The sequence below is a fragment of the Peromyscus leucopus genome, chromosome 14 (assembly GCF_004664715.2).
Source record: "Peromyscus leucopus breed LL Stock chromosome 14, UCI_PerLeu_2.1, whole genome shotgun sequence".
Taxonomy (NCBI): Eukaryota; Metazoa; Chordata; class Mammalia; order Rodentia; family Cricetidae; genus Peromyscus; species Peromyscus leucopus.
The window spans coordinates 78,372,999-78,397,151 of NC_051075.1; the positions used below are offsets into that span (position 1 = coordinate 78,372,999).

The window sequence follows — 24,153 nt, forward strand, 5'->3', positions numbered from 1 at the left end:
GGAGGAGGTCCGAGTGGCCACTCCAACCTCAGGAACGCTGAGTGGTGGGAGCAGGTCTTGCTGGCCAGGCCGCCCTGCACAAGCCTCCCTGACGGGCTTGTCCACTGCTTTGCTGGGTCTCACAACACACTGTCCTCCAAGGCTGCCTGCCACCTTTGCCTTGCTGCTCAGGCTGGAAGGCCAACTCTGTGTAGAGGCTTCTTGGGGGGACTCGCCGGCCTGGTGAAAGCGTCTGAGCAGATCGCCCCTCCTACTACCACGCATCTGCCTTGCCTGCCACGGCACAGCTAACATGCCAGCTTATGCTGTGGATACAAGTGCATGTGTACATCCCTGGAGAGATTCACCTGTGGGCACAGTGGGCGACCTCGCACTCAGACAAGCCACCGGGAACTGTAAAACTGCTGTCTTTTGCTTTATTGACAGGTAATTGTTCAAAAATGTTCTCACAATTCAATAATTACAAAGACTCAGACTTACATGAAAAAGTAAAAACCAGAGTCCCCAGCGCCTGCCTGCCCCAGCGCAGAGCCGGGAGGGTGGACGGGGCAGGCAGGTGCTGGGGGTGACGCACAGGCATGGCCAGCTGTGCCACGACCCTCAGTGCCAACCCGGCCAAGTGCACATCCTGAAGAGCGTCACCAAGCACGCCAATAGGAAAGGGAAGCCTGTCCCAAAAGAGGACAAGACGTGCCTGCTGCCCGTTATCACAGGCCTTCAGGCGGGGCTGCAGGCCTGGTCACTCAACACAGGGAGGGGTGAGGTTAAATACATGTGGCGTTCCCGGGCCTGCGCTGTGGGCCGGTGTGCAGGAGTGTCGGGCGACTCTATGTGACTGACTGGGCTATTAAGCACAGAGGCTCCATGCAGGGTGAGGGAGAGGGAGGGATGTCCCAGGGCCTGCGGCATGGCTTCCCAGGCTCCGGCCTTCTCTGAGCTCAGCAGCCATGGGCTTGCCAGCCCGGTGTGTGCTGGCCTGCAGCGGGCTGGGCAGCCACGGAGTCAGTGCGCAGCTGCCCTCACTGCAGCAGGGGCATCTCGTGGCTGCGGCCCAGCATGGACTAACGCGGACACAGGCCGTCAGGACCGCTGCAGCTGTGTCGGGGCGAAATGAGTGAGAGCCACAACCTGGCCTCTGCCTCCTTGACACTGGGTGACGCACAACTTTCGTCTAAGGTTCTTGAGACAGTTTCAGGAGCAGGGGAAGGGCTTGAGGCCACATCCCCAGCATCTGCCGAGGAAGCCCATGGGAAAGGGCCTGGGTGGTCCTGGTGGGAGGTGAGCGGTGGTCCTTCATGTGCAAACGGAACAGTGATGCCTTACGGCTGTGCAGACGAACACATCTGGTCGATTGCCACCAACAACGTGGCACAAAACTGCTCATTATAATAAAGATTATTTTCTCTATCTACAAACTGATTCTACATTTCCTTGGACAACACTGGAGGGTCAGCTCAGTCTTGGCACTGATGTTGGGGCCATCTGGGCTCCCTGGCCCCACGCTGCTATGCTGGCCGCCTCAGGCGTCACAGGCTGGCTGTTCCAGGCCTTCCAGAGGGAGCTGGCTCCGATGGGGTGAGTTGGGGCTCGGGGGGCCGCTAGGGTTGGAGCTATTGGATGGAGTTGAGTGTTTGGTGGAATCCGAGTCAGGCTGCCAATGCAAAGAGAGACATGTGAGAGGCGGGCGGTGCTCTTGCCCCTTGCATGAGTGCACACGCTGTAGACAGCCTCATCGGGCCTTAACTTTGCAGGTGAGGACGTCATCCACTGCCCCCTGCACTCGGAAGTGACTTAGGACCTCTGACTGCAGGAAGAAGCCTGGAGCCAAAAGACACTCTAGGAATAAACAGATGGGAACTTCATCGGGGTCAAAGCCTGCCACAAAAGCCTACAGATCCCATATTCAAGAGAAAGCGCTTCCCTGAGGCTCGGGACAAGAATGACCTGCTCCTTTCCTGCCCAAGTTCAGCACTGCACTAGAAGAGGACATGACAGACACTATTTACATGACACTATCTACAGGTGACATGATTCTGCACACAGCAAGAATAAACCAGAACTGCAAGTGAATTCAGCAGGCTCAGGGTTCAGTATCAACATCCAAAACCCATCTGCGTTTCTACACACAGCAGACAACATGAAAACCAGACAATTCAAGTCATAGCAGCATTGAAAATAACAACGGAGGTGATTTGTACACTTACAAACCACTACTTAAGAGGCTGGAGAGATGGCTCAGCAGTTCAGAGTGCAAACCGCTCTTGCAGAGGACCCAAGTTCAGTTCCCAGCACCCACGAAGCAGCTCAGAACTGTCCCTAACTCCACCTCTGGTGGATCTGGCCTGTGCTAGCAACCACCACACACACACATAATAAAGATTCAGAAAAATGGAAAGACCCTATATTCATAGGCTGAAATATAATCAAGATGGTATCAATCCCCAAAGTGGCCTACAGACTCCATGTGATCTCCTGAAATTCCAATGGCCTTTTGCAGAAATAGAAGAAAACCTGGGCTTGGTGACTCTGGCCAATGATCCCAGCTGCTTGGGATACTGAAGAGAAAGGGTCACAAGTTCAAGGTCTGTACACCCATACACATAAATAAAACAAAACCCTGAGACAAGGCTGCCTTCAATGGAGAGCAGGGCATCACCCAGCATGCTTGAGTTGAGAAGGGGGAAGAAGGTCCCTTCTGCAGTCTGCACTGGAGAAGATGGCCAGTGTGGTGAGCCTCAGGGTTGTAAAGGGAGCAGGAGAGAGGCCATGTCAATCCCCACTTCCACGGGGTGGCCATGGGTGACAGGCCAGCTCCTGTTTCCAGAAAGACCTAAGTCTTGAACCTCAGTGCTAAATGCTAGGTAAGTCCTATCTCATCTGTTTCTCATCCCCATTCCAGAAGGGAAACTGAGGCAGGGGCTACTGTCACCTTCAAGAGCATAGGAGTGTTGCTGCTCACACCCTCACAAGTGTTCTAGAAGGTAAGGAGCACAGGTGACCAGAGAAGACCCTCCAGGATGAGATACACACACACACACACACACACACACACACACACACACACACACACACAGAAAAGCTGGACAGAAAGGCCAGGTGTGGTGGCACATGCTCAGAACTCAGGAGGTTGCAGAGGAATCAGGAGTACAGAGCCTGGCTGGGCAATGGACTGAGAGCCTGTCAGAAAAAGCAAAGACAAGCAGGGTCCATGTGGTGGCCACACCTTTCATCAGCACTCAGGAGGCAGGCAGGGGCTGGCAGAGCTCAGTGAGGCTGGTCAACATCGTGAGTTCCAGGCCAGACCCGGCTTTATAGTGAGACCCTGCATAAAAGCAACTAACCCTCACAAACAAAACTACAGAACAAAGTCCAGAAGGAGGCAAGTGAGGTCGTGCAGGCCTGTGACTCCAGAGCTTGGGAGAAAATGGCAATACATGAGGCCTGAGCATGCCCCTGCCTCAGGGACATTCTGCTAGGCACGACTGCCTACACAGCAGGACATGGAACTCACCACCATACCCCAAGATGTAGGGTTTACTTCTGGAGAATCAGGAGTTCAAGGTCATCCTCAACTACATAGTAAGCTGGAGGCTAGTCCGGGCTACTCGAAACCATTTTAGGGAACAGAGAGGTTCAAAGGAGAGGCACCTCTGGCAGAAACTCACTCAGCTCCACAGGAGATCCTCATCCCTAGGGGGGGTGTACCTGGTGACCCCACAACCTTGGCTACACTGCTGGAGGTGGGCCTGTGACTCACGACGGGCAGCTGCCCATCCTACCAGGGTCTCTGTGCTCAGACCACTGTATTCCAGGGAGTGCAGAGCTCCAGAAGGGTTCAAGACTGCGCTCCCCGCTGTAAGGTGTCTTCCGTGTCCCAGTTCTCAGCCAGCTGGCCCCGGGGTCACAGGCACACAAGAACGGCTGTCTCCACTCTGCCGGCCCTATGTGCCCATCCTCTGTGCTGGAGAACACATACCTCTCTGTCAAAGTCCTGGTCAGGATCAGACATGCTCCTCAGAGGCACGCTCACTCCAGGCTCAGAGCCACCTGTGGACAAGGACACCTGTGACCTCAGGGAGAGGCCAAGAGAAAGAAGGAGTGGAGTTCCCGCCCCACCCACCCCAGCAGCTCCCCGCCCCCCGGTACCTGATGAGGGCCATGAGATGTAGGGCTTGCTCCTGGGCGGGGGATGCCGAGGGGGCCCTGGAGGGGCAGGGCCCTGCTTCTCCTCCTGGGCAGTGGGTGCAGCACTCTGGGGAGAGCAGAACAGGAGAGTGGTCTGTGAACACGGACCAGGGGCACAGTGGGGCTGTCACAATGAGGGGTAATGACAGGCCGGCTGTAGGTCCCTGGACATGGCTTCTCATCAGTCAGAGCTAAGAACGCAAGACAGCCATGTGCACCACTGGACCACAAATGCCTGAACTAAGAACCAGAGATGGCAACTGCAGAAAAATTCCACAGAAAACACTGTTTAAAATGAAGACACAAAACTGTAGACCTCATCTGGACAGCAGTTTCCTAGGGACACGAGTGGACACAGGAAGGTCCAGGAATGGCCCCATAGTACTGCAGAGGGTTTCACAGGCCAGCACAGCACACTGGGGCAGGACAGGCTCACGGGCCTGGGGAGAGGCTTCTGGGGTCTGGCCTTAGGACAGTCTGTCAGGCTATCCTCACAGCAGGGGATGGAGCCCATGCCCACACCTGGCTGAGCACGCACCAGAGGCAGGTCCATGAGCACCTGCATCCCATCCCCGGGGCCCATGTGAGCCACGTGGTTGAAGTTGGTCGGGTTGGATATCATTTTGGATCTCAATTCTGGGTCTCTGAGCATCTCCCTGCAAAAAGGAAACATTTGGGATTCAGGAATCGGGAAGCATCCTCCAGGACTTGGTTGCACAATCACGGGGACTTGGGGACCCGCCTCACCGCCTCTGCTGTATCCTTTCTTCCTCCGGAACCTTGAACACGAAACGCCGTTTGCTCCGAGTCCGCAGCATCTGCTTCTTGCTGTTGTCCGAGGTGTCGGGCACATTGAGGACCACTCCTGTAGGGGGGCAGTCACTGGGCTGCTGCACGGAGGTGCAGCCACACGTGCCGGAAACGATCCCTCAGACCGCCCAGCAGGTCGGGGGATGGACGCGGCCTGTTCCATCTGAGGCCGCCTCCCACCCGTGGGGAAGCTCACCTGAGAACTTGTTCTTGAAGTAGATGAGGCGTGGGGGCTCACAGCCCAGCAGGTTGAGGGTGCCCTCGGAGTTCAAAGGTCGTATCTGTGGAGGAGTGGAGGAGATGCATCGTGTGTGTGGCAGCCGGAAACGGGGGGGGGGAGGGGGGAGGGGGCAGCCGCCCTGGATGAGGCCACCGTGCTATCTTACCCTCCGAAGGCCGATGGTCTGCACCCACTCCATGGTGCGCACGTCGAAGACATCCACCCCGTACTCGCTGTACACTGTGACGTGGGAGGGGCTACAACCTGGGCAGACGAAGCAGAGCAAGTAAGCCAGAGCTCCAGCCTCGCCTGCCCTCTCAGGCCACAGCGGCACCGGTGAGGAGCAGGCGCATGCGCGGCCTGTGTGGGGCTCAGAGGCCTCCGCTCTCCCACAGCACAGCCAGATGTGAAAGCTCATTTACCAAGTTTACTTCCTCAGCTCAGCTCTCCTAAGAAGTGAGCTTGGCGGGGCTCAACCCGTTAAGTTCAGGCAGGGACCACATTAGCAGACAAAATCTCCACTTTTCCTTTCTTGCACATTAGAGGTCTTTTACCTGCATGTACATCTGGCACCACGCTCATGCCGTGCCGAGAAGACGAGTAAAAGGTGCCAGATCCCCCGGAACTGTACTTACAGATGGCTGGGAGCTGCCGTGTGGGTGCTGGGAATTGAACCTCAGTTTCTAGGGGAGCAGCCCGTGCTCTAACCACCGAGCTACCTCTCCAGTCTTCTAAAATGATGGAAAGAAGCAGCCAGGTCTCTGGGTGGGTGAGTATTCTGCAGACTACACTAACTGCTTTGCTCTGGGCATGACTTAGCGGTGTGCATTTCACGTGAGGACTCTAACTACCCTGCAGGGCAGGGCCTCACTCTAGTGCGAGCGTGTAGGGATGGTGCCCTCTCCTCTCTCTCCCAGCACTCTTGAGAAACGCCGTCTGTTAGGTTCTGACAACTGGTACACAGCAGATACATGCCCAGCGCCCTCTGCCGCCATGAGCAGGAGGTCGAAGGAGACGCCCTCATGTTTAGGACACAACAAACAAAGCCCACCTGAATAGCCTGCCAGACCTAAGGAGTGGCTGTCTACTTTTCCTCAGCTCCGCTGCGGCACACTGCCCAGCCGCCACCAGGAAGCTGCAGTGTCCTTATGGAAATGCAGAGTAATGGAGGAGGTGCACCCTGATCCCAGGCTGAGTGCTGGAGCGCCTCTGCACACAGCTGGATTAATGAGGCTGTAAGCACTCACTGGGAATGTGCTCTAGGAGATACACTATGGCTCTGCCTGATTCCAGTCAGCTGCAGTCAGCCTAGACAAGGTAAGATGCTGGAACCAGCCACCACACCTGTCCAGCAGCAGTTTCACACACACACACATACACGCACATACGAGTGTGCACATACGAGTGTGCACACACGAGCGGTTTTTGAATGCCGTGTGCAGAGGCCGGCCCTCAATTACCTCTAAGATGAAAACCCCCGACAGGGGATGGTGGGGCGAGCGCTCTTACATGCTCAATGTATGGGACTTCACTCCTGATTTGTCAGAAGGGACGAGCTTCCAACTGGAAGGTTTGAAGAAAAGCAGACACTACAGAGAACTCGGGAGGCCGTGTGCTTCCGAGCGGGGCAGACCTGCAGGCTGGGTGCCCCTGCACCTCGGTCTCCTGAGACAGACACTCACTCACGCAGAGGGGCTCTAACAAGTACTTCTCCACCCTCGAGCTCCCGAACTTCTCCCAGCTCTAAAGCTGGCCTGGAGTCTGCTACACACGGGGCTGAGAAGGAAGACCATGAAGGCGGAAGGTAGCCCACTGTGTGTCCACGCTAGTGACCCGTGCCCAGGATTAAAAAGACACTGCACTCGGGGACCTGAGGACTGCAGAGAAAAATGAAATCTCGAAGTAGGGAGCGCATGGCAGAGCGCTGCATGGACTGCCTGTGAGGGACAGGAAATGGACGGCAAGGCTGCCTCCTGCTGTGCTGGCCCGCTTCCGGGGTGAGAAGGGTCTGTCAGCGCCTGTCACAACGCAGACTGGTTATCAGCCGGGACAGCCTGGTGCCTAGCTTGGCCAGACCGGGAGGAGGCAGCCCTGCTGTTTTGTTGCCCACCATCAAGGAAACACGACACTCCTGGCTATCCCGCAGCCCCAGAGGCTCGGTGTCAAGACCAGCCTGTGCCCTGCCGGCCACAGACCTCACTTCCGACAGCTGGGCAGGGTGGAGAGGCCAACGCCTCCCAAAGGAACGGAGCTGCCCGGCTCTCCAGCCTTAGGGCTTCTCAAGCCAAGCAGGGCGTTCTGGCCTCTGCACAGCACCCGCTCACACACCGTTAGTGCATTACAGACCCACAGGCTCGGTCCACAAGGGCATGACCCGGCTGGCACTGGAGTTAAGTCTCCTGGTGACCAAATCCCTTTAGTCTACCCTGCCCCGTGAATTCGTCTACTACAGGAAGTGCCTTTTGGAAGGAGACTCCAGGTCCCTTTCTGCCCAGGAGGCCACCTGCTGTCACACACTGAAGAACAAGCGGGTGCTCCTGGCTGCTCGGGAGGGGCTGCTGGCCAGCAGCAGCAGCAGCACGGCCCAGCCCAGCACTGCTGTGCAGCGCCAGGCCTGCACACGGCGTCTCTGATCACCCGAGTCGCTCTGCTCCTCAGCTCTCAGCTCGGGGACCGGGAGACAAACCAAAGCCAAGAGAACACATGCCGACTGTCCGCATGAGAAGCAGCAACAGTGATATGGCAACAGAAAAACATATACATACTACAGGCGACAGGAGCCGCAGGCCACATGAGCTCCTGCATGCGTGACCTCCGGCCTTGAGGGTCCACGTACAGTCCCATGTGGCTGAAGCAAAGCAGGTACTCCTCACTTTTGAGCTCCACAGCACAAAGGGCATCGAAAGACTGCTGGGAGAGGAACGCAAGCGAGGGGTCAGCGGGATTTACCAGGTCTAGAGGCGGCCCGTCCCCCTGGATGCTCAACAGAGAGAACCCAGAAGGGTAGCCCACACAGAGCCTGTCCTTGAACACGGCCATCCACTGCACGTGCCCTGGTGCCGCCACCTCGCTCAACTTCCTGTGGAAAGGCTTAGTTCTCTGAATCTCGTAGCAAAGGATCTGTCGCTTCACAGCGACAAACAGGCAGGTGGATGAACTCTTCCTCAGGGTCCCTGTTGCTATGAGTTGGCAGCCTTTCGTTTCTGGAAGCTTGATATCAAAGTTGCTTGCTTCCGCTCCGTCAAAGGAGGACCAGGGGTAGAGGTGCACGTGGTGGTTCCGGCCACAGAGGAGGATGACGATCTTCTCCTTGGGCGCCAGTTCGATCTGGTACACCTTCTTGCAGTCAGCAGCGCGGACGATCACTGTGGTCAGAGGATGCAGGTGACTTGCTCTGGCTGACATGGCCCCTCGGGTCCCTAGCCATCCTCCCACCACAGCCAGCCCCAGGGCCAATGTTGCAAATGTCCCTAACAGAGACACAGTGGCGCTTGTCTCAGCTACCTGACAACCCTGACCCGCCACTGCCTGTCCTGTACTGGTGAGCCAGGGTCTGGCTGATCCTTACAACACAGTAAGGCCCTGTGAGCCGGGTCTGGAGTTCTCCAAGCTCATGCCCACTCAAACTAGGACACTAGCCGGCTTAGGACCTCCTCTGCCCTCCCTGGTCTAGAGCCTGAAGGACTCAGCTGCCCACGTGCTCTGGCTCACTCTCTCTCAACAGGAAGGGGCCATGGAGTAGGGAAAGGCAGGAGGAAAGGCCATCTTCCCTCGCCGGCAGGAGAGGGGACCCAGGAACTCCGCTAAGTTTCAGTGCACCAGCATTGCTGGGTTCTCCTGAGAGGCCCTGGGACTCACCCCCCTATCCCCGTCTCTTTAAAGAACTCAACAGAGCCGGGTGGTGGTGGCGCACGCCTTTAATCCCAGCACTCAGGAGGCAGAGGCGGGCGGATCTCCGTGAGTTCGAGGCCAGCCTGGGCTACCAAGTGAGTTCCAGGAAAGGCGCAAAGCTACACAGAGAAACCCTGTCTCGAAAAACCAAAAAAAAAAAAAAAAAAAAAAAAAAAAAAAAAAAAAAAAAAAAAAGAAAAGAAAAAAACTCAACAGAGGTCAACAGAGGCCAGATGTGGAGGTGCACACCTTTAACCCCAGCACGGGAAGCAAAGACAGGTGGATCTCTGAGATTTCCAGGTCAGCCTGGAATACAGAGTGAGTTCCAGGGTTATGTCTGTCTCAAAAATAAGTAAGCAAGCAAGCAAGCAAACAAAGAATTCAACAGAGGGCTAGCAAGATGGCTCTGTGGGTAAGGGTGCTTGCTGCCAGGCTGCAAGACCTGCGTTTGAGTAACAGGACCCACGTGGCGACAGGAGAAGCCAGCTACCACAGGCCGTCTTCTGACCTCTGTACTTACACATGTGCACAGACATGCACACAGAATTAAATAAATGTGCGTTTAAAAAATTAGCCTGCCAGATGGTGGTGGTGCCTATTTTTAATCCTAGCACTTGGGAAGCAGAAGCAGGAGGATCTCTGTGAGTTCAAGGCCAGCCTGGTCTACGGAGAGTTACAGGACAGGGCTACACAGAGAAACCCTGTCTGGAAAAACCAAACAAATAACAGAACAGCCATAACAAGGCTCTTCGCTGTTGTCTCCACACGTCCAGGCACCTGGATGGCTGAACGCCTGCTGTGTCAACTGAAAGTTCTTTGTCTCCACTTCTTGTCTAAGTCCTCTGACACTGTCACTCGATTACATAACAGGATGTCCCTTATTGTACAGCGCTGGAGATGGACCTCAGGGCCTCACACCTTCTGGCACTGTGCCACACAAAGTCCAAGTGAACCACTGACCCCTCTTCTCAAGGCCCTGTGTGTCTGGAGCAGTAAAGTGGGACTCAGGTGGCCTTTTACTCACCATCTCGGGTGAGCTCAATGACGTAGAGGCCCTCTTCCAGGCCGACTGCAATCCTGTCTCCATCTGGGGAAACAACACACGAGTCCTGTGAGCCAAGGCCTGCTTCTTCAGACAGGAGAGACGATGTCTACACATTCAGACGGAGGGAGCCACAGGCTCCGCAGACGTACCCACGATAGCAGCAGCAAGGACAGCCTTGATGAGCGGCAGGGCGCTGTCGTAGGCCTCCTGGGCGACGTGCACCACCTGGCTCTTCAGCTGGTTCTTATGGAGGATGGCCTGCAGCCCTTCAAGGATCCCGACCCACTTCCTCTTCTCATTCTCGTTTTCTGTCAGGATGAGCAGTGAGCTGGTCTTAGAAGGTGAACCTAAGAGAGAGGCCGTCACCTTCATGAGAGAGACAAAACAGACAAAACCATGAGCGGCCAGCCAGATCAGAGCAAGGACTGTGCTGGAGCCACCCAGACACAGAGGTCACAAACAGGACGGATGGGAAGAGGTTCAAGTCCCCGCCGTCCCTGTGCTGCCCCAAAGGCCACTAACAGGAAGGGCAGTGCCGTGGACACACAAGTCCCTTCCTGGCCATGTCGGTTAACTCTGCTCCTGTCAACACGGTCATGGAAACACACATTCTAAAATTGCTTTCTTGCCCTGCCTGGTGGCACACGCTTTTAATCCCAGCACTCGGGAGCAGAGGCAGATCTCTGCGAGTTCAAGGCCAGCCTGCCACACACTGGCCACATACATATGGCAGTACACAGCAAGTTCCAGGACATCCAGGACTATAAACAGAGACCCTGTCTCAAAAATAAAAAAAAAGCTTCCCTGAGTAACTTTATTATGATTAAGATGTGGGTTCTTTGGGCATGTCCAGGGAAGAGAGGGTCTCCACTAAGTGTTCACTAAGCACCATTAGGAAGGAACCTGGGGGGCTCCACAGCTACACAACAATGGCCACTCTCAGCACAGGACGCCAGTGCTTTTTCTGGACTGTATCCACAAGTTGTTTCTGAACAACAGTGTGATTCAGTAAAAACAACTCTAAAGACAGCTTTCTGGTCAACCAGATGTGCCTATAAAAATTCCTACTTGAAGGTGTGTGTATTTCTCTGACCAACACTCCTCCAGAAGCTTTCTGATGCTTTAGTGTACAGCACTAACTGGGGGAACAGAGCTCAGCTCAGCCAGAGAGACAGACAAACCAGATGCGGTCATTTAAAAATGTTTTCTGCCTTATTCAGAGAGAGAATGTATGCCAGGGAGGGGACCTAGCAAGACACGTCTCACAGACCACGAAGACCCCTTCAGTGCTAAGGCCTGTGGCCAGGGTGGAAGGAACACCAGGTGGGAAGGAAGGGTGCTCAGCGGAGGAGAGAAAGGGGTGGTGGTCAGTGCAGAGGGCGCTGTGCTCGGTGAGGATCGGCTACGCCAGGCCCGTGGCAAAGGCGGAACCCGGTACACAGTAGGAATGCAGGTAGGTGGGGGACCACCTGGGATACCCCTGAGCTTGCCGCAGCACAGCGAGATGCTCGGAGAATTGCTGTCCTTTCGGTTTTGTTTCTGTAGGGAGTGAGGGTCTCACCACGTAGCTCTCTGGCTGTCGTGGAACTCAGAGACCCCATGACCTTTGGCTCCTAAGTGCTGGGATTAAAGGTATGTACCACTGTGCCCGTGGGTTTGGTTGTTTTTAAAAATTGCTGTCTTTTAACAGTGTCATTTATTTATTTATTTATTTATTTATTTATTTACTTACTTACTTACTTATTTATTTATTTATGGTTTTTTCAAGACAGGGTTTCTCTGTGTAGCTTTGCGCCTTTCCTGGAACTCACTTGGTAGCCTAGGCTGGCCTTGAACTCACAGAGATCCGCCTGGCTCTGCCTCCTGAGTGCTGGGATTAAAGGTGTGCGCCACCACCGCCCGGCTCATTTATTTTTTTTAAATGACTAACAAACAAATGAAATCAGAGAAACGCATACCCTGAATATACATGGAATGTCTCGGCGTGTTGCATGGATGACATCTGAGGCCAGGACTGAGCTCACAGAAAACTCGTCATCTCTGGCAAGAAAGAAACACACTCAGTTCTGGGAAAGCCTTGCAGATCTGCTGCCACATTTTCACAACTCATCCCAACATCTTAATGGGGGGACACTGAAAACAGCCCCTGCCTGACTCACACTGTGCCCCAGTTCCAAGTTCCACAACAGTTATTTTTGGCTTGTCCGTGGTACTATCAGGCAAAGGCTCGTCAATAAGCAGCAGAAGGTGCTGAGTTCACAGGGACATGCCAGCTGAGTTGTTCCCACCCTCGACGGTGCCCAATCACGTGGGCTCAGGCCAGGACAGAGCTGCTACAGTGGTCTGAATAGAATGGTCTCCATAGGCTCACATATTTGAAAACTTAGTCACCAAGGAGTGGAACCATTTGAAAGGATTAAAAGGATGAGGAGGTGTGGCCTTGCTGGAGGAGGCGTGGCCTTGCTGGAGGAGGCGTGGCCTTGCTGGAGGAGGCGTGTCACTGGGGTGGGCTTGGAGGTTTTTAAAAGCCCATGGCAGGCCCACTTCTCTTTCTGCTTCTGGATGGGGATGTAGCTCTCAGCTACTGCTCCAGCACCATGCATGTTGCCATGCTCTCTGTCATGATAATGGACTAAATATCTGAAGCTGTAAACAAGCCAATTAAATGTTTCCCTTTATAATAGTTGCCCTGGTCATGGTGTCTCTTCACAGCGATAGAACACTGACCAAGGCAGTTGTACATAACAAGGGAAGCGGAAGGTACCATGTGATGCAGACACAGGAAGTATGGGACGCTGCCACTGCTGGGTGATTCTGACTCCCCTGTGCTCTTACAGATCTCTGAAGGAACCAGCCAGAGAGCCCCCTTTGCTAAGAACACGCTGGAGCTTGTGTCTCTAGACCAGACAGATGCTAACCGCAGACGGTCATGATGCCTGCCTTCCTGATCTGGCATACGGCGAGGAAAGCACAGGCCTTCCACATACATGGCGATGACAGCAGCAACACTTGCCAGCCCTGTTCTGAGTGTGCCCTTGGTTAATCCTCATGACAGCTCCTCCTACCCTGCTACATTCTTCACATAACCTTGGCGAGAACAGGCAGGAAGCACGGGCCTGCCACCGTGGGCAGTGAGCACTGGGTACCAGGGCCGTTGTTTTGCTGGAGAAACATACCTGAGGTCTAAGACTTGGCTGGCAATGACTCCAGGCTGGGTAGACTTTCCTTCCGGCAGGTCGTACAGGAAGAGTTTGCAGTCACAGACCACTGCGTAAGCCCGCTGCCAGCCTTTCTTCACTCCTGTGGGCTTTGGGACCTGCAGACCAACAATGACCATGTTTCCCTTGGGCCACAAATACGGGCAGCACAGAGGCTGCCAGACCCCTGGCATTTCACTCAGTCTGCGTCCACCTGCTGTATGCCTGTCCTGGTCCCCAGGGACGCTCCCCCATCAACCCTCTTCCCAAGCATCTGGGCAAGCCGGTCTTGGATCAGGAGACTCAGGGCCTGACTAGAAGCTTGTGAATGGGAAGAAAGCACAAGGGATGCTAGCAGCCCAGGACCACACGCATCCTGGACGCTGCGGCTGGACAGGACATGCAGGTGGCCCAGGTACCTGTGTTCTGCAAGTACCGCTTGGCTTTGGAACCTTGACTTTGAGCTCATGGCCAGACACCCAAGAAGAGTAACTATAGGACCATGAGGCAGGATCCCCACGTCCAACGGTACTCGGGCTCTTGGCCATGTAAAGTAGCAGTTGTGCCCGAGACCCTCAAGGTACCAGGGCTACTAGAGAGAGCAAAGACACAAACTGACCGAATGAAAAATGAGCCACAATGGACTATGGGACAGACGCTGGCTCCTCTTACCTTAACATAGCCCTTGTAGGCTGTGCCTATACCCCTCTGCACATCCACGCCGAGAGGCCTCTTGGACTGCTCGGGAGGTATGGGGCACACCTGGGGAGCGCTGTCTTTGCAGGACACATGGCAGGAAAACGCACACACTGGAAAAGAGGAAAAGTTCCACCCACCTCACACCATGCAACCAAGGAAGTAGACCTGCTGAGACAGGCTCTCTGCACACACTGCCCAGGAAGCTAGGTGTCCAGGATGGCAGACTCCACTGAAAACAATTCCCGAAGGTTTTTGTTCAGGGGCCACCTGAACAAGCCTGAAGTCTGCGTTACAGTTACCCAACAAGCCTGCCTTAAATCCACATGGGTAGTCAGTCTCCAGATCTGCTCACTGAGGTCACCTGGGCGTCCCTGCAGGGCAGTGGTCACAGTGATGTACAGCCAATCGGAAGACCCAAAACAACTAACAAACTAGCAACTGAAAAAGAATGTCTCTAGGAAGAAAGGCAGAGCACAGCCAATAGTTGTGGTGATGTTCTGTTTATGATCAACAAATAAAGCTTGCCTGAAGATCAGAGTGTGGAGCTAAGCCACTAGTTAGCCACAGAGGCCAAGCAGTGGCGCACACCTTTAATCCCAGTATTCGGGAGGCAGAGGCAGATGGATCTCTGTGAGTTCAAGGCCATCCTGGGTTATACAAGATTGATCCAGTCTAAAAGAGAAACAGCCAGGCAGTGGTGGCTCACACGCCTTTAATCCCAGCACTAGGGAGGTTGAGACAAGACGTGATATGGCTGAGCAGAGAAAGGAATATAAGGCGGGAGGAGACAGGAGCTCGGGCCCTTTCAGGCTGAGAATTCCTTGGAGGTAAGAACTGTAATGGCTGCTGCTCTGATCTCTCAGCTTTCACCCTGAAATCCGACTCCAGGTTTTTATTAAGACCAATTAGGATCTGTGCTACAAGTAGTGTTGGAGGCTCTGACCAAGGCATCTCACTCCGCACTGCGCCATCTGTGAAGTGAGGCGGCAACAGTCACAGTGGCCCGGCTCGAGAGCACATGGCCAAACGCCAGCCTGGAGCAGAGCACAAGAGGGATTTGTAATTTAAAAATAATAACTGCCATCAAAAGACACACTATATCCCTGTGAGATCTAGACAATCTGGAGCCTGTGAGAGGTTCAGCAGGGAAAGGCGATCACTGCCAGGCTTAGGGCCCGAGTTCGCCCTCTGGAACCAAAGGTGAAGAGAAGCGACTCCTTCAAGTTGTCCTAGACACCCAGCATGCACCACGGCACACGCACCCACACACTCACGTACACCAGGAAGTAAATGCAATTAACAGTTAAAAACAAAAACAAAGAAACCCCCAAACCCCATACGACAAAGTGGGAAGTTCTGGCCTCTCCTCCATGTTTCCGGATGTGACAGAATGGTTGTGAGTGCTGTGCTCTACAGCAGGACCCTCGGGTGGAGGTGTGATCTACAGCAGGACCCTCAGGGGGAGGTGTGATCTACAGGACCCTCAGGGGGAGGTGTGATCTACAGGACCCTCAGGTGGAGGTGTGATCTACAGCAGGACCCTCAGGGGGAGGTGTGATCTACAGGACCCTCAGGGGGAGGTGTGATCTACATCAGGACCCTCAGGGGGAGGTGTGCTCTACAGGACCCTCAGGGGGAGGTGTGATCTACAGCAGGACCCTCAGGGGGAGGTGTGATCTACAGCAGGACCATCAGGGGGAGGTGTGATCTACAGCAGGACCATCAGGGGGAGGTGTGATCTACAGCAGGACCTCAGGTGGAGGTGGTGTGCTTTATAGTAATTTTGAGCTGATAACCTGGCTAATGGTCGGTCCTACAGGCTGTGCAGGACGACCACAGGCCTGCCCAGGCATCGATGCAGACAGGCCTGCCCACACTGCTCGATCACGTAAGCACCCCCTCGCGAGCAGCACTGCCCAGCTCGCGTGCACTGATCTCACCTTCGCAGGCATAGCCCTGTCGGATGAGTCCGACCATCAAGGATGTGCAGTGGCTGCACTGGGTGGGGCTGGGGAAGGACTTGATGCTGAACTGGTGAGCTTTGGGCTGCAGGAAAAACAAGCAAAACAAGCCAGGTGACTGGGAAGTCAGGAGAAGCGGTCAGTCTGCTCCTGACTGACGTAGACACAGCCTGCCTGCTTCATGCTCTTTCTCTTCCTGCCATGGGTTCTCATCAGTGGCACCTAAACCCCAAGGTCCCAAGCCAGAACCCGAAGCCACCACCCCTGCTTCCTTCAGTTAGTTTTGTTACACACAGAGCTGGGCGAGGTTGTGGTGTTACCTTTCACAGCTGATACTCTAACTGGATTAGGGGCGTTTTCCAGGGATCAGCACCAACTAGATTTGGGGATTTGGCCTGGAACCCTGTCTAGGTTTGGCTCTTCTTGGGTGTGTGAACAAGACAGCACTTTTAATTTACAAGAAATGTTAACAGCAAAGTCTTGGAAAGAGCCACTGTCTCCTGCAGGAGGACAGAAAAACGAGAATGCAACAGATCGAAGAACCGTGAGGCTAGCTGGGAAGACAAGGACCGGCCGTGACAGCTGCCTAGAAAGCCCACATGTAGTGACAAAGTGACACACTGTGCAGGAACACACGGACCGGCAGGAACATGTGCTTCTCAAGGAGTAGGGTGGTCAGCACAGCCCCAGGAGCACCCAGAGGAGCTGCCCAGAGGAGGTCAGGGTTCAGTCATCACTGAGACACACGTCACCTTGACAGTTCCTTCTCCAGGTAGCAGAAGCTACTAAACAAGCAGCCCTGCACCTTGCCTTAATTCGACAAGAGCCTGAGTCCCAAAGCCAAAGCATGGATTCCTCTCAGGTCTCCAGGGGAAAACATCAATAGACCAGGTCTGTATTTAAAGCAACAACAACAAAACCCAGGACACAAGTCCATGCCAGGCATACTGGCCAAATGTAGCCAAGCCAGAACCTCAGGGCCTGGCACAGCTGGAAACTTGGGATCTACAAAGAGAAAGGAGACCCAGTTGAGCTTCAAGGCTCGTAAGAAAACGAGGTGAGGACACACACACTGAGTCTAGGTTCTTGCCGTGCTCATGCAGAAGGTGAGGTCCAAACTGCACGTTGTGGGTAGCTATTCATGTTGGGGACATTCTCCTACAAACCATATAGTTCTCAACAACAGACATAATAATAATAAAGAGCAGCACCTGCGTGTGAGAGGCCCCGCTGCCCAGGGAGGAGGAGGAGGAGGAGGAGGAGGAGGAGGAGGAGGAGGAGGTGGAGGAGGCGGAGGCTCAGGGACTGTTTCAGCTGAAGAACACACTTAGTGCCTAAGCGTGAAGACGACAGTGTAGACCCTGGACTTGGTTTGCGAATCCCCCCAACAGAACACGAGGGCCGACTGTGTACATTCAAAACCAGCGAGCACAGCTATTTTACCCAAAGTTTATCTTCTAAAACCAAGAAGGCACCCAGCGATGTGAGAGGGCCTACCTTTGGTCCAGCCATGGCGAGGGCCTGTGTGTTGGGCAGTGGCCCAGCAGATGGTCTCTGTTGGGCCCGTGTTGTACCCTAGGAGAAAGGTGCGGACAGGTGAGCTTCAGCTTAGCTGCCAGAACCTATCTGGGGCTTCTCTCTAGGATTGATAAATGATTTAACATTCTGAATTTCTAATCTACTACATTGTTCAGACACCTGTCAAGGTTTCCCTCATTTAGCTGATGGTCTGACAGTTCTGAAGAGGAAGGGCGGGGAGACCTGCGAAGGGGCCTAGCCACAAGCGCAGGGCCCCTTTGAAGAGCACCCCCAGGGCCCACGGAGCGCCCCCAGGGCCCACGGAGCGCCCCCAGGGCAGCGCAGTCTCACCTCCTGCTGCTCTGTGCTGGAGGCCACCGGCACTGATGGGGACAGGTCCGGCTTGGAAGCCTGCGTCTCCTGATCGCTGGCTGAGCTGGTCTGTGACAAGGACAAAGGTGGTAGTAGGTATTTCCTGGACAGTGCCCTGTGTCCGAGCCTCTCTAGTCTTACCACGAACCTGTCGACGCACAGCTACCCCAACTTTGCCAGGGAGCGGCAAGTCACTGTTATTTCAATGGAAAGCTGTACCTGGCCAGCTCCCTACACGAGCCTTCCCTCCTCCGGCCATTCAGAAGTAGGGACTGGGGCTGGGGCCGTTAGCGCACCCTTTGATCTCAGTGCACTACAGGCAGATCTCAGGGTTTGAGGCCATCCTGGTCTAAACAGTGCCTTCTAATCTGCTAAGGCCACGTAGTAAAAATCTGTTGTTTTTTTTTAATGGATCTAGAAAAATTAACCTCAGTCCTCAGAGAAGGAGCTGGGAAGACCGCCCTCAGGCAGTCCTCAGACCGCCCAGATAGTCACCTCCTTCCAGAGATCAGGACGGTTTGCCCACAGCCCACAGCCCACAGCCAGAGCCTGCCTGCCCTCCTCTGACAGTGGCGGCTCTCACAGCACACTTCACGAATGGCTACCTGAGGTGAACCTCCCTGCAGGTGTAGTCCTGGAACAGTGCCACGTGGGCCCAGGTCACCGCTATTCCCAGCGTGCAGTAAGCACACGGAACGGCGGCGCTAGCATGGGAGACTGCAGAGCAGAGTCTGCAGGTCCACGGCTGAACTGCCCCACTGCGGAGCCCAAGAGCACACAGGTGAGCACCTTCCCAAAGCGGCACTCATCAGACCCTGGGGGGGGGGGGTCACACACAGCACGGGTACAACCGCACACTCCGGGGGGGGGGGTGTCACACACAGCACGGGTACAACCGCACACTCGGGGGCTGGAGTGCGTCAACAACCCCTGTGGACAGGGCCATCAACTAGCTAATGAGCAGAGCTAGTAAATGTGAACATTACCCACAAGGCAAGTTAAACAAGTTAGCAATCCACCTGGTGAGTGAAGAGCAAGCCAATGGAGTAAATTTTAGCGGTTTAAGAGCCCAGTTTCCTTAGTTGTTAACCAAAGGATGCAGACTTAGCAGTCTGAGAGCAAGCCACGGAAGGGCATTTGCGGTCACTTACGTCCTCCCACAAGGCTAGCAGAGAAGATGCAGACGAGGAGGAGGAGAGCGAGTCCTTGGTATAACAGACAGGAGGAACACAAATGATCATCTCCCCCAGCAAAGCCTGGCAAGGCTACCGTGCAGACTCACTCTAGCACTCAGCAACGTGGTTAATCTGGCCAAGTACAAGATCTCCTGGGCAGGTCTCAAGTCTGGAAACTTAACATGGACCTGATCTAGCTGAGAGTTTTCCTTTAAAGGAAGCCACTTCACACTCAAATGACAAAGCCTTGAAGGAGGTCTAAAAATGGCAGGATGCTGGACAGTGAATGAGGTCTACTGATGGCTGCTCCACCTCCATGAAACTCAGTCCACGCTGATGGACGGTACCGTGAAAGCCACTGCCACTGAGCTCTCTACGCAACCAGCGTGCAAGGTCAGCGATTACTGCTGTAATATATTTGCTTAAGGACTGAGGACTTAGCCGGGCAGTGGTGGCGCACACCTTTGATCCCAGCACTTGGAAGGCAGAGGCAGGCAGATCTGAGTTCGAGGCCAGCCTGGTCTACAGAGCAAGTTCCAGGACAGTCAGGGCTACACAGAGAAAAGCTATCTTGAAAACAAAACAAAACAAAAAAATCAAGGGAAAAGACACTTTGCCACTTGGGAAAAACCACAAATACTCTGATGAGTGAAGGTGAACAGCTGGAACTCCTGGAGTGTTGCACTGTGCCATGTGGTCACTCCTGGAGTGTTGCACTGTGCCATGTGGGCACTCCTGGAGTGTTGCACTGTGCCATGTGGGCACTCCTGGAGTGTTGCACTGTGCCATGTGGTCACTCCTGGAATGTTGCGCTGTGCCATGTGGGCACTCCTGGAGTGCTGCGCTGTGCCATGTGGGCACTCCTGGAGTGCTGCACTGTGCCCTGCTTACAATGGGAGGCACTCCTGCTGAGCCACTACCAACCTGGTGATGCAACTGCAAAGTGGCCTCTGAACAGAAAAAAACCTGTCTCCTGTGCAGAATCAGGGCCAACAGCCCCTTCCCATGGGCACCAAGAGGGAACATGATATAAACGCAGCCTGCAGGGCACTCTCCCTAAGTAGAACAGGTAGCACTGTCTAGAACCTGATGACTGAATGCTGTCAGTGACTTCTGGTGGGTCCTGAACTGGGAGGAAACACGGCTGTCCAGGACACAGCCAGGACCGCAGGTGAGTCTGCAGAGCTGAAACCCGGTGCCAAGTTTCCTGTGGTCACTGCTGTTCTCAAACCACTTCCTACCAGTTTAGATGAAAGAGACCCGTGTGTACGCGAGTGAGGGAGACAGGCAGGGGAATCGAGTACACACACGAAGCTCACGCCCGGGGAGGGTGCCACTGCTCCGGTGTGACTTCTGACTCTGTCAACCGTACACAGCGAGTGTGGGAAGCAGCACTGGGTGCCTCACCAGAAGCTTCGTCCATCACATGACAAGTGCTTTCACTCTTCCAGCCGCCCCCCAGGACTGGGGGTCTAACCCAGGCTAGGCGAGGGCTCATCACTGAACTGCATCCCTGGCCTTCAGCATTCCCACATGCGTGCTGTAAGGAACCCGTAGAGCAAGTCTACTTCACCGCTCCAGGAGAGGGGGAGTGGGCTCCTCCCACTGCAAGGGCATCCTAGGCAGACCAGCCGGCACTGGTCACCTTGAGGTTCACCGGCTCAGCAAGGAGCTGGACCAGGCGGCTCTTGGTGAACTGCTTGGTACTGAATCACTTAGAAACCATTTTCCCACTCATCACTGGGTCCAAGCTATATATTCACACAGAAGTCCCAGAAAGGGCAACATGACCATTATTATTCATATTTTAAATCTGACCCCAAACATCACCACACAGCCAGAGGCCAGTGTAGATTTCTGCAGTGAGGCTAAGCATCTTCTCAGTTCCTCTTAGTCTCCAGAAACAGTTCCAACACCCACAGCACTCTCCACCTTCCCACCGTGACTTCCCTGGCCATGATGTCACTGGCACAGCTCTCACAGAATGTCAGACCTGTTTCCGGAGATGTTTTGGGCCCACAGGTAGTCAAGTCATATTCTACTGTTTCTAACTTACATATACTTGGTATTTTCAAAAAGCAGTACTCACTCTAAATGTCAGATCATGTGCAAGAGGAGCAGTGTTGAAATACTCAAAGATAGAGTCCTGGAAATCTGGAAGTTTGAGCCCTGCAAGAAAGAATGGAAAATTAAGGCAAAAACTGTAAAGACAGCAGTCTTCGATGTCAACCTGATGGGGCTCCAGGGTAAGCAGAGTTAACACACTCCCTCCGAAGAAAATCTAGGAAAGCCTCTGGGGGGTGGGTGGAGGGGTGACAGAGTCTGACCACAGGGCCACGGATGCTCTGTGATGAGAAATGACAATAGCAGTTCCCAGAGAACACCTGGGAGCAGGAGAGAAAGGACACTAAGATGAGCATTTAGTTGGGAAGACACTTTGAGCTGCAGGCCAGAGTGGGTTCCAAATCAACTAATCACCCCAACTTAAAAGCCGAAGCCATGCAAGGTGCACGGCAATGACCGGCACTCAGAAGGCTGCAGCGAAGATGAAGGGTTTGAGAACAGTCTGATCAACACAGTGAGACTGTGTCTTGTTTAGGAAGGGGTGGGGGCGCTGGGAAGGTGACTCCATGGTCAGGAGCGCTGGCTACCCTTCCAGAGAACTACGCTGGATTCCCAGCTGCTCACAACTGTCTGTAACTGAAGCCCAGTTCCAGAGGGTCTGACACTCGCTTCCAGCTTCTGAAGGCTCCAGACACGCAAGTGATGCACAGACACACACGCCAGCAAAAACCGCAATGCACATAAGCCAATAGATAACCAGGAAAATGTACTGTGTCCCCTGAGCGGCCTGCAGCGGGGAAGATTTTCCTTTTCAAGGAAAGATTAACAGACTCGACACAAAACAGGGAAAGCTTTCTCTTTCTGGGACAGGGTCTCAGTAGACCAGGACCGCCTACTACGCCCTGAGTGTAGAGCCTACAGGTGTGTGCACCCGCCTGGTTTCTGTGGTGTTTATGCATGCCAGGCAAACACGCTAACAGGCTACAACCCGAGCCCTAGAAAGGCTCTTTCTTAGCCAAAATCTAAGTAAGAGGAAATATCCGTAACTTACATCATAAAAGGATTTCCTCCTCAATATATAAAAAGCTTCTGAAATGTAAGACAACCCAAATTTAAGAAACAGACAGAATGCAAATTCCTGTACTGAGATGCCACCTATTTGGGATGGAGAATCCCAAGCATGAAGTTCACGTTGAGTGTGGTCTGGGGACAGACCCTCTTGTCCAAGACTGACAGATGTGACGTTTTGCCTTTTGATGTGGACAAAGTCTCACTTCTAAAACTCTATCTCAAAATATGGGACGTTTTATGTACATGGCTACTCCCTGAAGCATGTGGGGGAGAACTCTACAGACTCCAATCTGCCCTCAAACTCAGGATCCCCCTGCCTCGGCTTCCTGAGTGCTGGGATTACACCACACCTCAGCACTTTGCAGTGAGCAAAGAGCTCTGCCTGGAGGGCACAGAGCAGCTGTAAAGGGCTCTAAACGGTTCCCATGGGCTGTGGTCCAGTGGCCTCTTCGGCACAGAACAGGCTTACCTTTTGTGTGACCAGGGGATAGGAATGTATGAGAGTGAGTGAGTGAGTGAGTGAGAGAGAGAGAGAGAGAGAGAAAGAGAGAGAGAGAGAGAGAGAGTGAGAGAGAGAGAGAGAGAGAGAGAATGAGAATGAGAATAAGAATGTGTGTGCGCACGCATTTGCTTTGATTTTCAAAGGAAGAAGTGACCAAAATTTATGGCTAATCTGGGGGAAGGTATTTTTGAACATATTGTTTCAAAATTTTAACTTTGGTTAAATAACCAAACTCGGGTTTATTTATTTTTTGGTTTTTTGAGACAAGGTTTCTCTGTGTAACAGCCCTGGCTGTCTTGGAACTCACTCTACAGACCAGGCTGGCCTCAAACTCACAGAGATCGCCTGCCTCTGCCTCCCCAGTGCTGGAGAGGGATTTTGAGAACAAAATAATCTGGTTTGGTGGAGGCCTGGGGCCTTCTGTCTTGAAGTGCTGGGATTAAAGACCCAGCCGGAATTATTTTTATACAACCAAAAATAGCTATTAAGAAGAAAAACCACTCATTGGAAAAGGCTGGTATTTAGTAATGCAAATCTTTAGGTTTAATTTACCTGTATCTGCTCTAAACTTCTCTTCCATCTTTTTCTTCAGAATTTGCATTTCTTCTAATAACTCCCTGTTTTTGGCTTCGGATTCCTTTAGTTTACTGAAATAAAAGTAAAGAGCTGTAAATGCAGGGGGTTGAGGCCGTGTTCTTTGTTTACGGTGTGCTGGAGTATGAACAAGGGGCTTTCTTGGCTTCCCAGGAACGGCTTAGGGCATGCTAGGCCTTTATACTTAGCATATTTTACAGAAAATTCAGAATTATGAATTCAAACACCGATTTTAAGTCATGGCTAAGGTGTTACGAGAGAACAAGTTTGCAATTCCAGCAACCAGGAAGCAGAGACAAGAGAATCAAGAGTCAAGGTCAGTCGGGGCTACATCAAACCAACAAAACAAAAATATTTAAGTAAGGTCCTGGTCAAAGAAAGTGCAGCTCATGAAACTGGGGGTGAGTTTTTGCCTGCCCTCTGAGGATAAACACACAGTCCAGATCCCTTGGCTGTCATCCTGGAAAAGACTTGCCCACGACCGACACCAAGAGAACTATTGTTGAGTACAGAGGCCCTGAGAGCCTGGCTCTTAAGTAGGCCTTACTCCAGGACAGAGTTAGCAGATAAAATCTGGACAGGAGGGTAGGACCCAGCATGGGCATGGCCACTAGTCAACAGGATGACATTCACCTCCAACACCTATACCTTGGTCTCACCACCTGGAGAATGGGGACAATAATGTCTACTCCACTGGGATGTATGAGGGTCACACGTGATTTAATTCAGGCCATTGCAAATGTTCTCTACTACTGAATGGCACACCCCCTTTATGGCTTATTTGTTTGTTTGTTTGTTTTTAAGGGCTGTGTAGTCCAGGCTGGCCTCAGCATCTGTCTCAGCCTAGGG

At 53.5% G+C, this 24,153-nt stretch overlaps 1 protein-coding gene across 2 annotated transcripts in view; it reads right to left on the reverse strand.

Moving 5' to 3' along the window:
- Positions 1 to 391: 391 nt before the first annotated feature.
- Positions 392 to 24,153, reverse strand: part of Cdc42bpb (CDC42 binding protein kinase beta) — a 100,016-nt gene continuing 76,254 nt past the window's right edge. Inside the window, exons 20-38 of one of the 2 annotated variants that reach the window (XM_028883766.2) lie at positions 23,263 to 23,357; positions 21,163 to 21,242; positions 19,050 to 19,103; positions 17,878 to 17,967; positions 17,506 to 17,583; positions 15,988 to 16,093; positions 14,021 to 14,157; positions 13,328 to 13,467; positions 12,110 to 12,191; positions 10,301 to 10,517; positions 10,131 to 10,193; positions 7,981 to 8,580; positions 5,382 to 5,479; positions 5,192 to 5,276; positions 4,933 to 5,050; positions 4,724 to 4,841; positions 4,147 to 4,252; positions 3,977 to 4,047; positions 392 to 1,651 (exon numbers count right to left, since the gene is read on the reverse strand). In XM_028883766.2, the coding sequence (XP_028739599.1) occupies positions 1,520 to 1,651; positions 3,977 to 4,047; positions 4,147 to 4,252; positions 4,724 to 4,841; positions 4,933 to 5,050; positions 5,192 to 5,276; positions 5,382 to 5,479; positions 7,981 to 8,580; positions 10,131 to 10,193; positions 10,301 to 10,517; positions 12,110 to 12,191; positions 13,328 to 13,467; positions 14,021 to 14,157; positions 15,988 to 16,093; positions 17,506 to 17,583; positions 17,878 to 17,967; positions 19,050 to 19,103; positions 21,163 to 21,242; positions 23,263 to 23,357 (2,470 nt within the window). In that variant the 3' untranslated portion in view covers positions 392 to 1,519. The remainder of the gene's footprint in view (positions 1,652 to 3,976; positions 4,048 to 4,146; positions 4,253 to 4,723; positions 4,842 to 4,932; positions 5,051 to 5,191; positions 5,277 to 5,381; positions 5,480 to 7,980; positions 8,581 to 10,130; positions 10,194 to 10,300; positions 10,518 to 12,109; positions 12,192 to 13,327; positions 13,468 to 14,020; positions 14,158 to 15,987; positions 16,094 to 17,505; positions 17,584 to 17,877; positions 17,968 to 19,049; positions 19,104 to 21,162; positions 21,243 to 23,262; positions 23,358 to 24,153) is intronic. The other variant, XM_028883768.1, reaches the window with a different exon arrangement.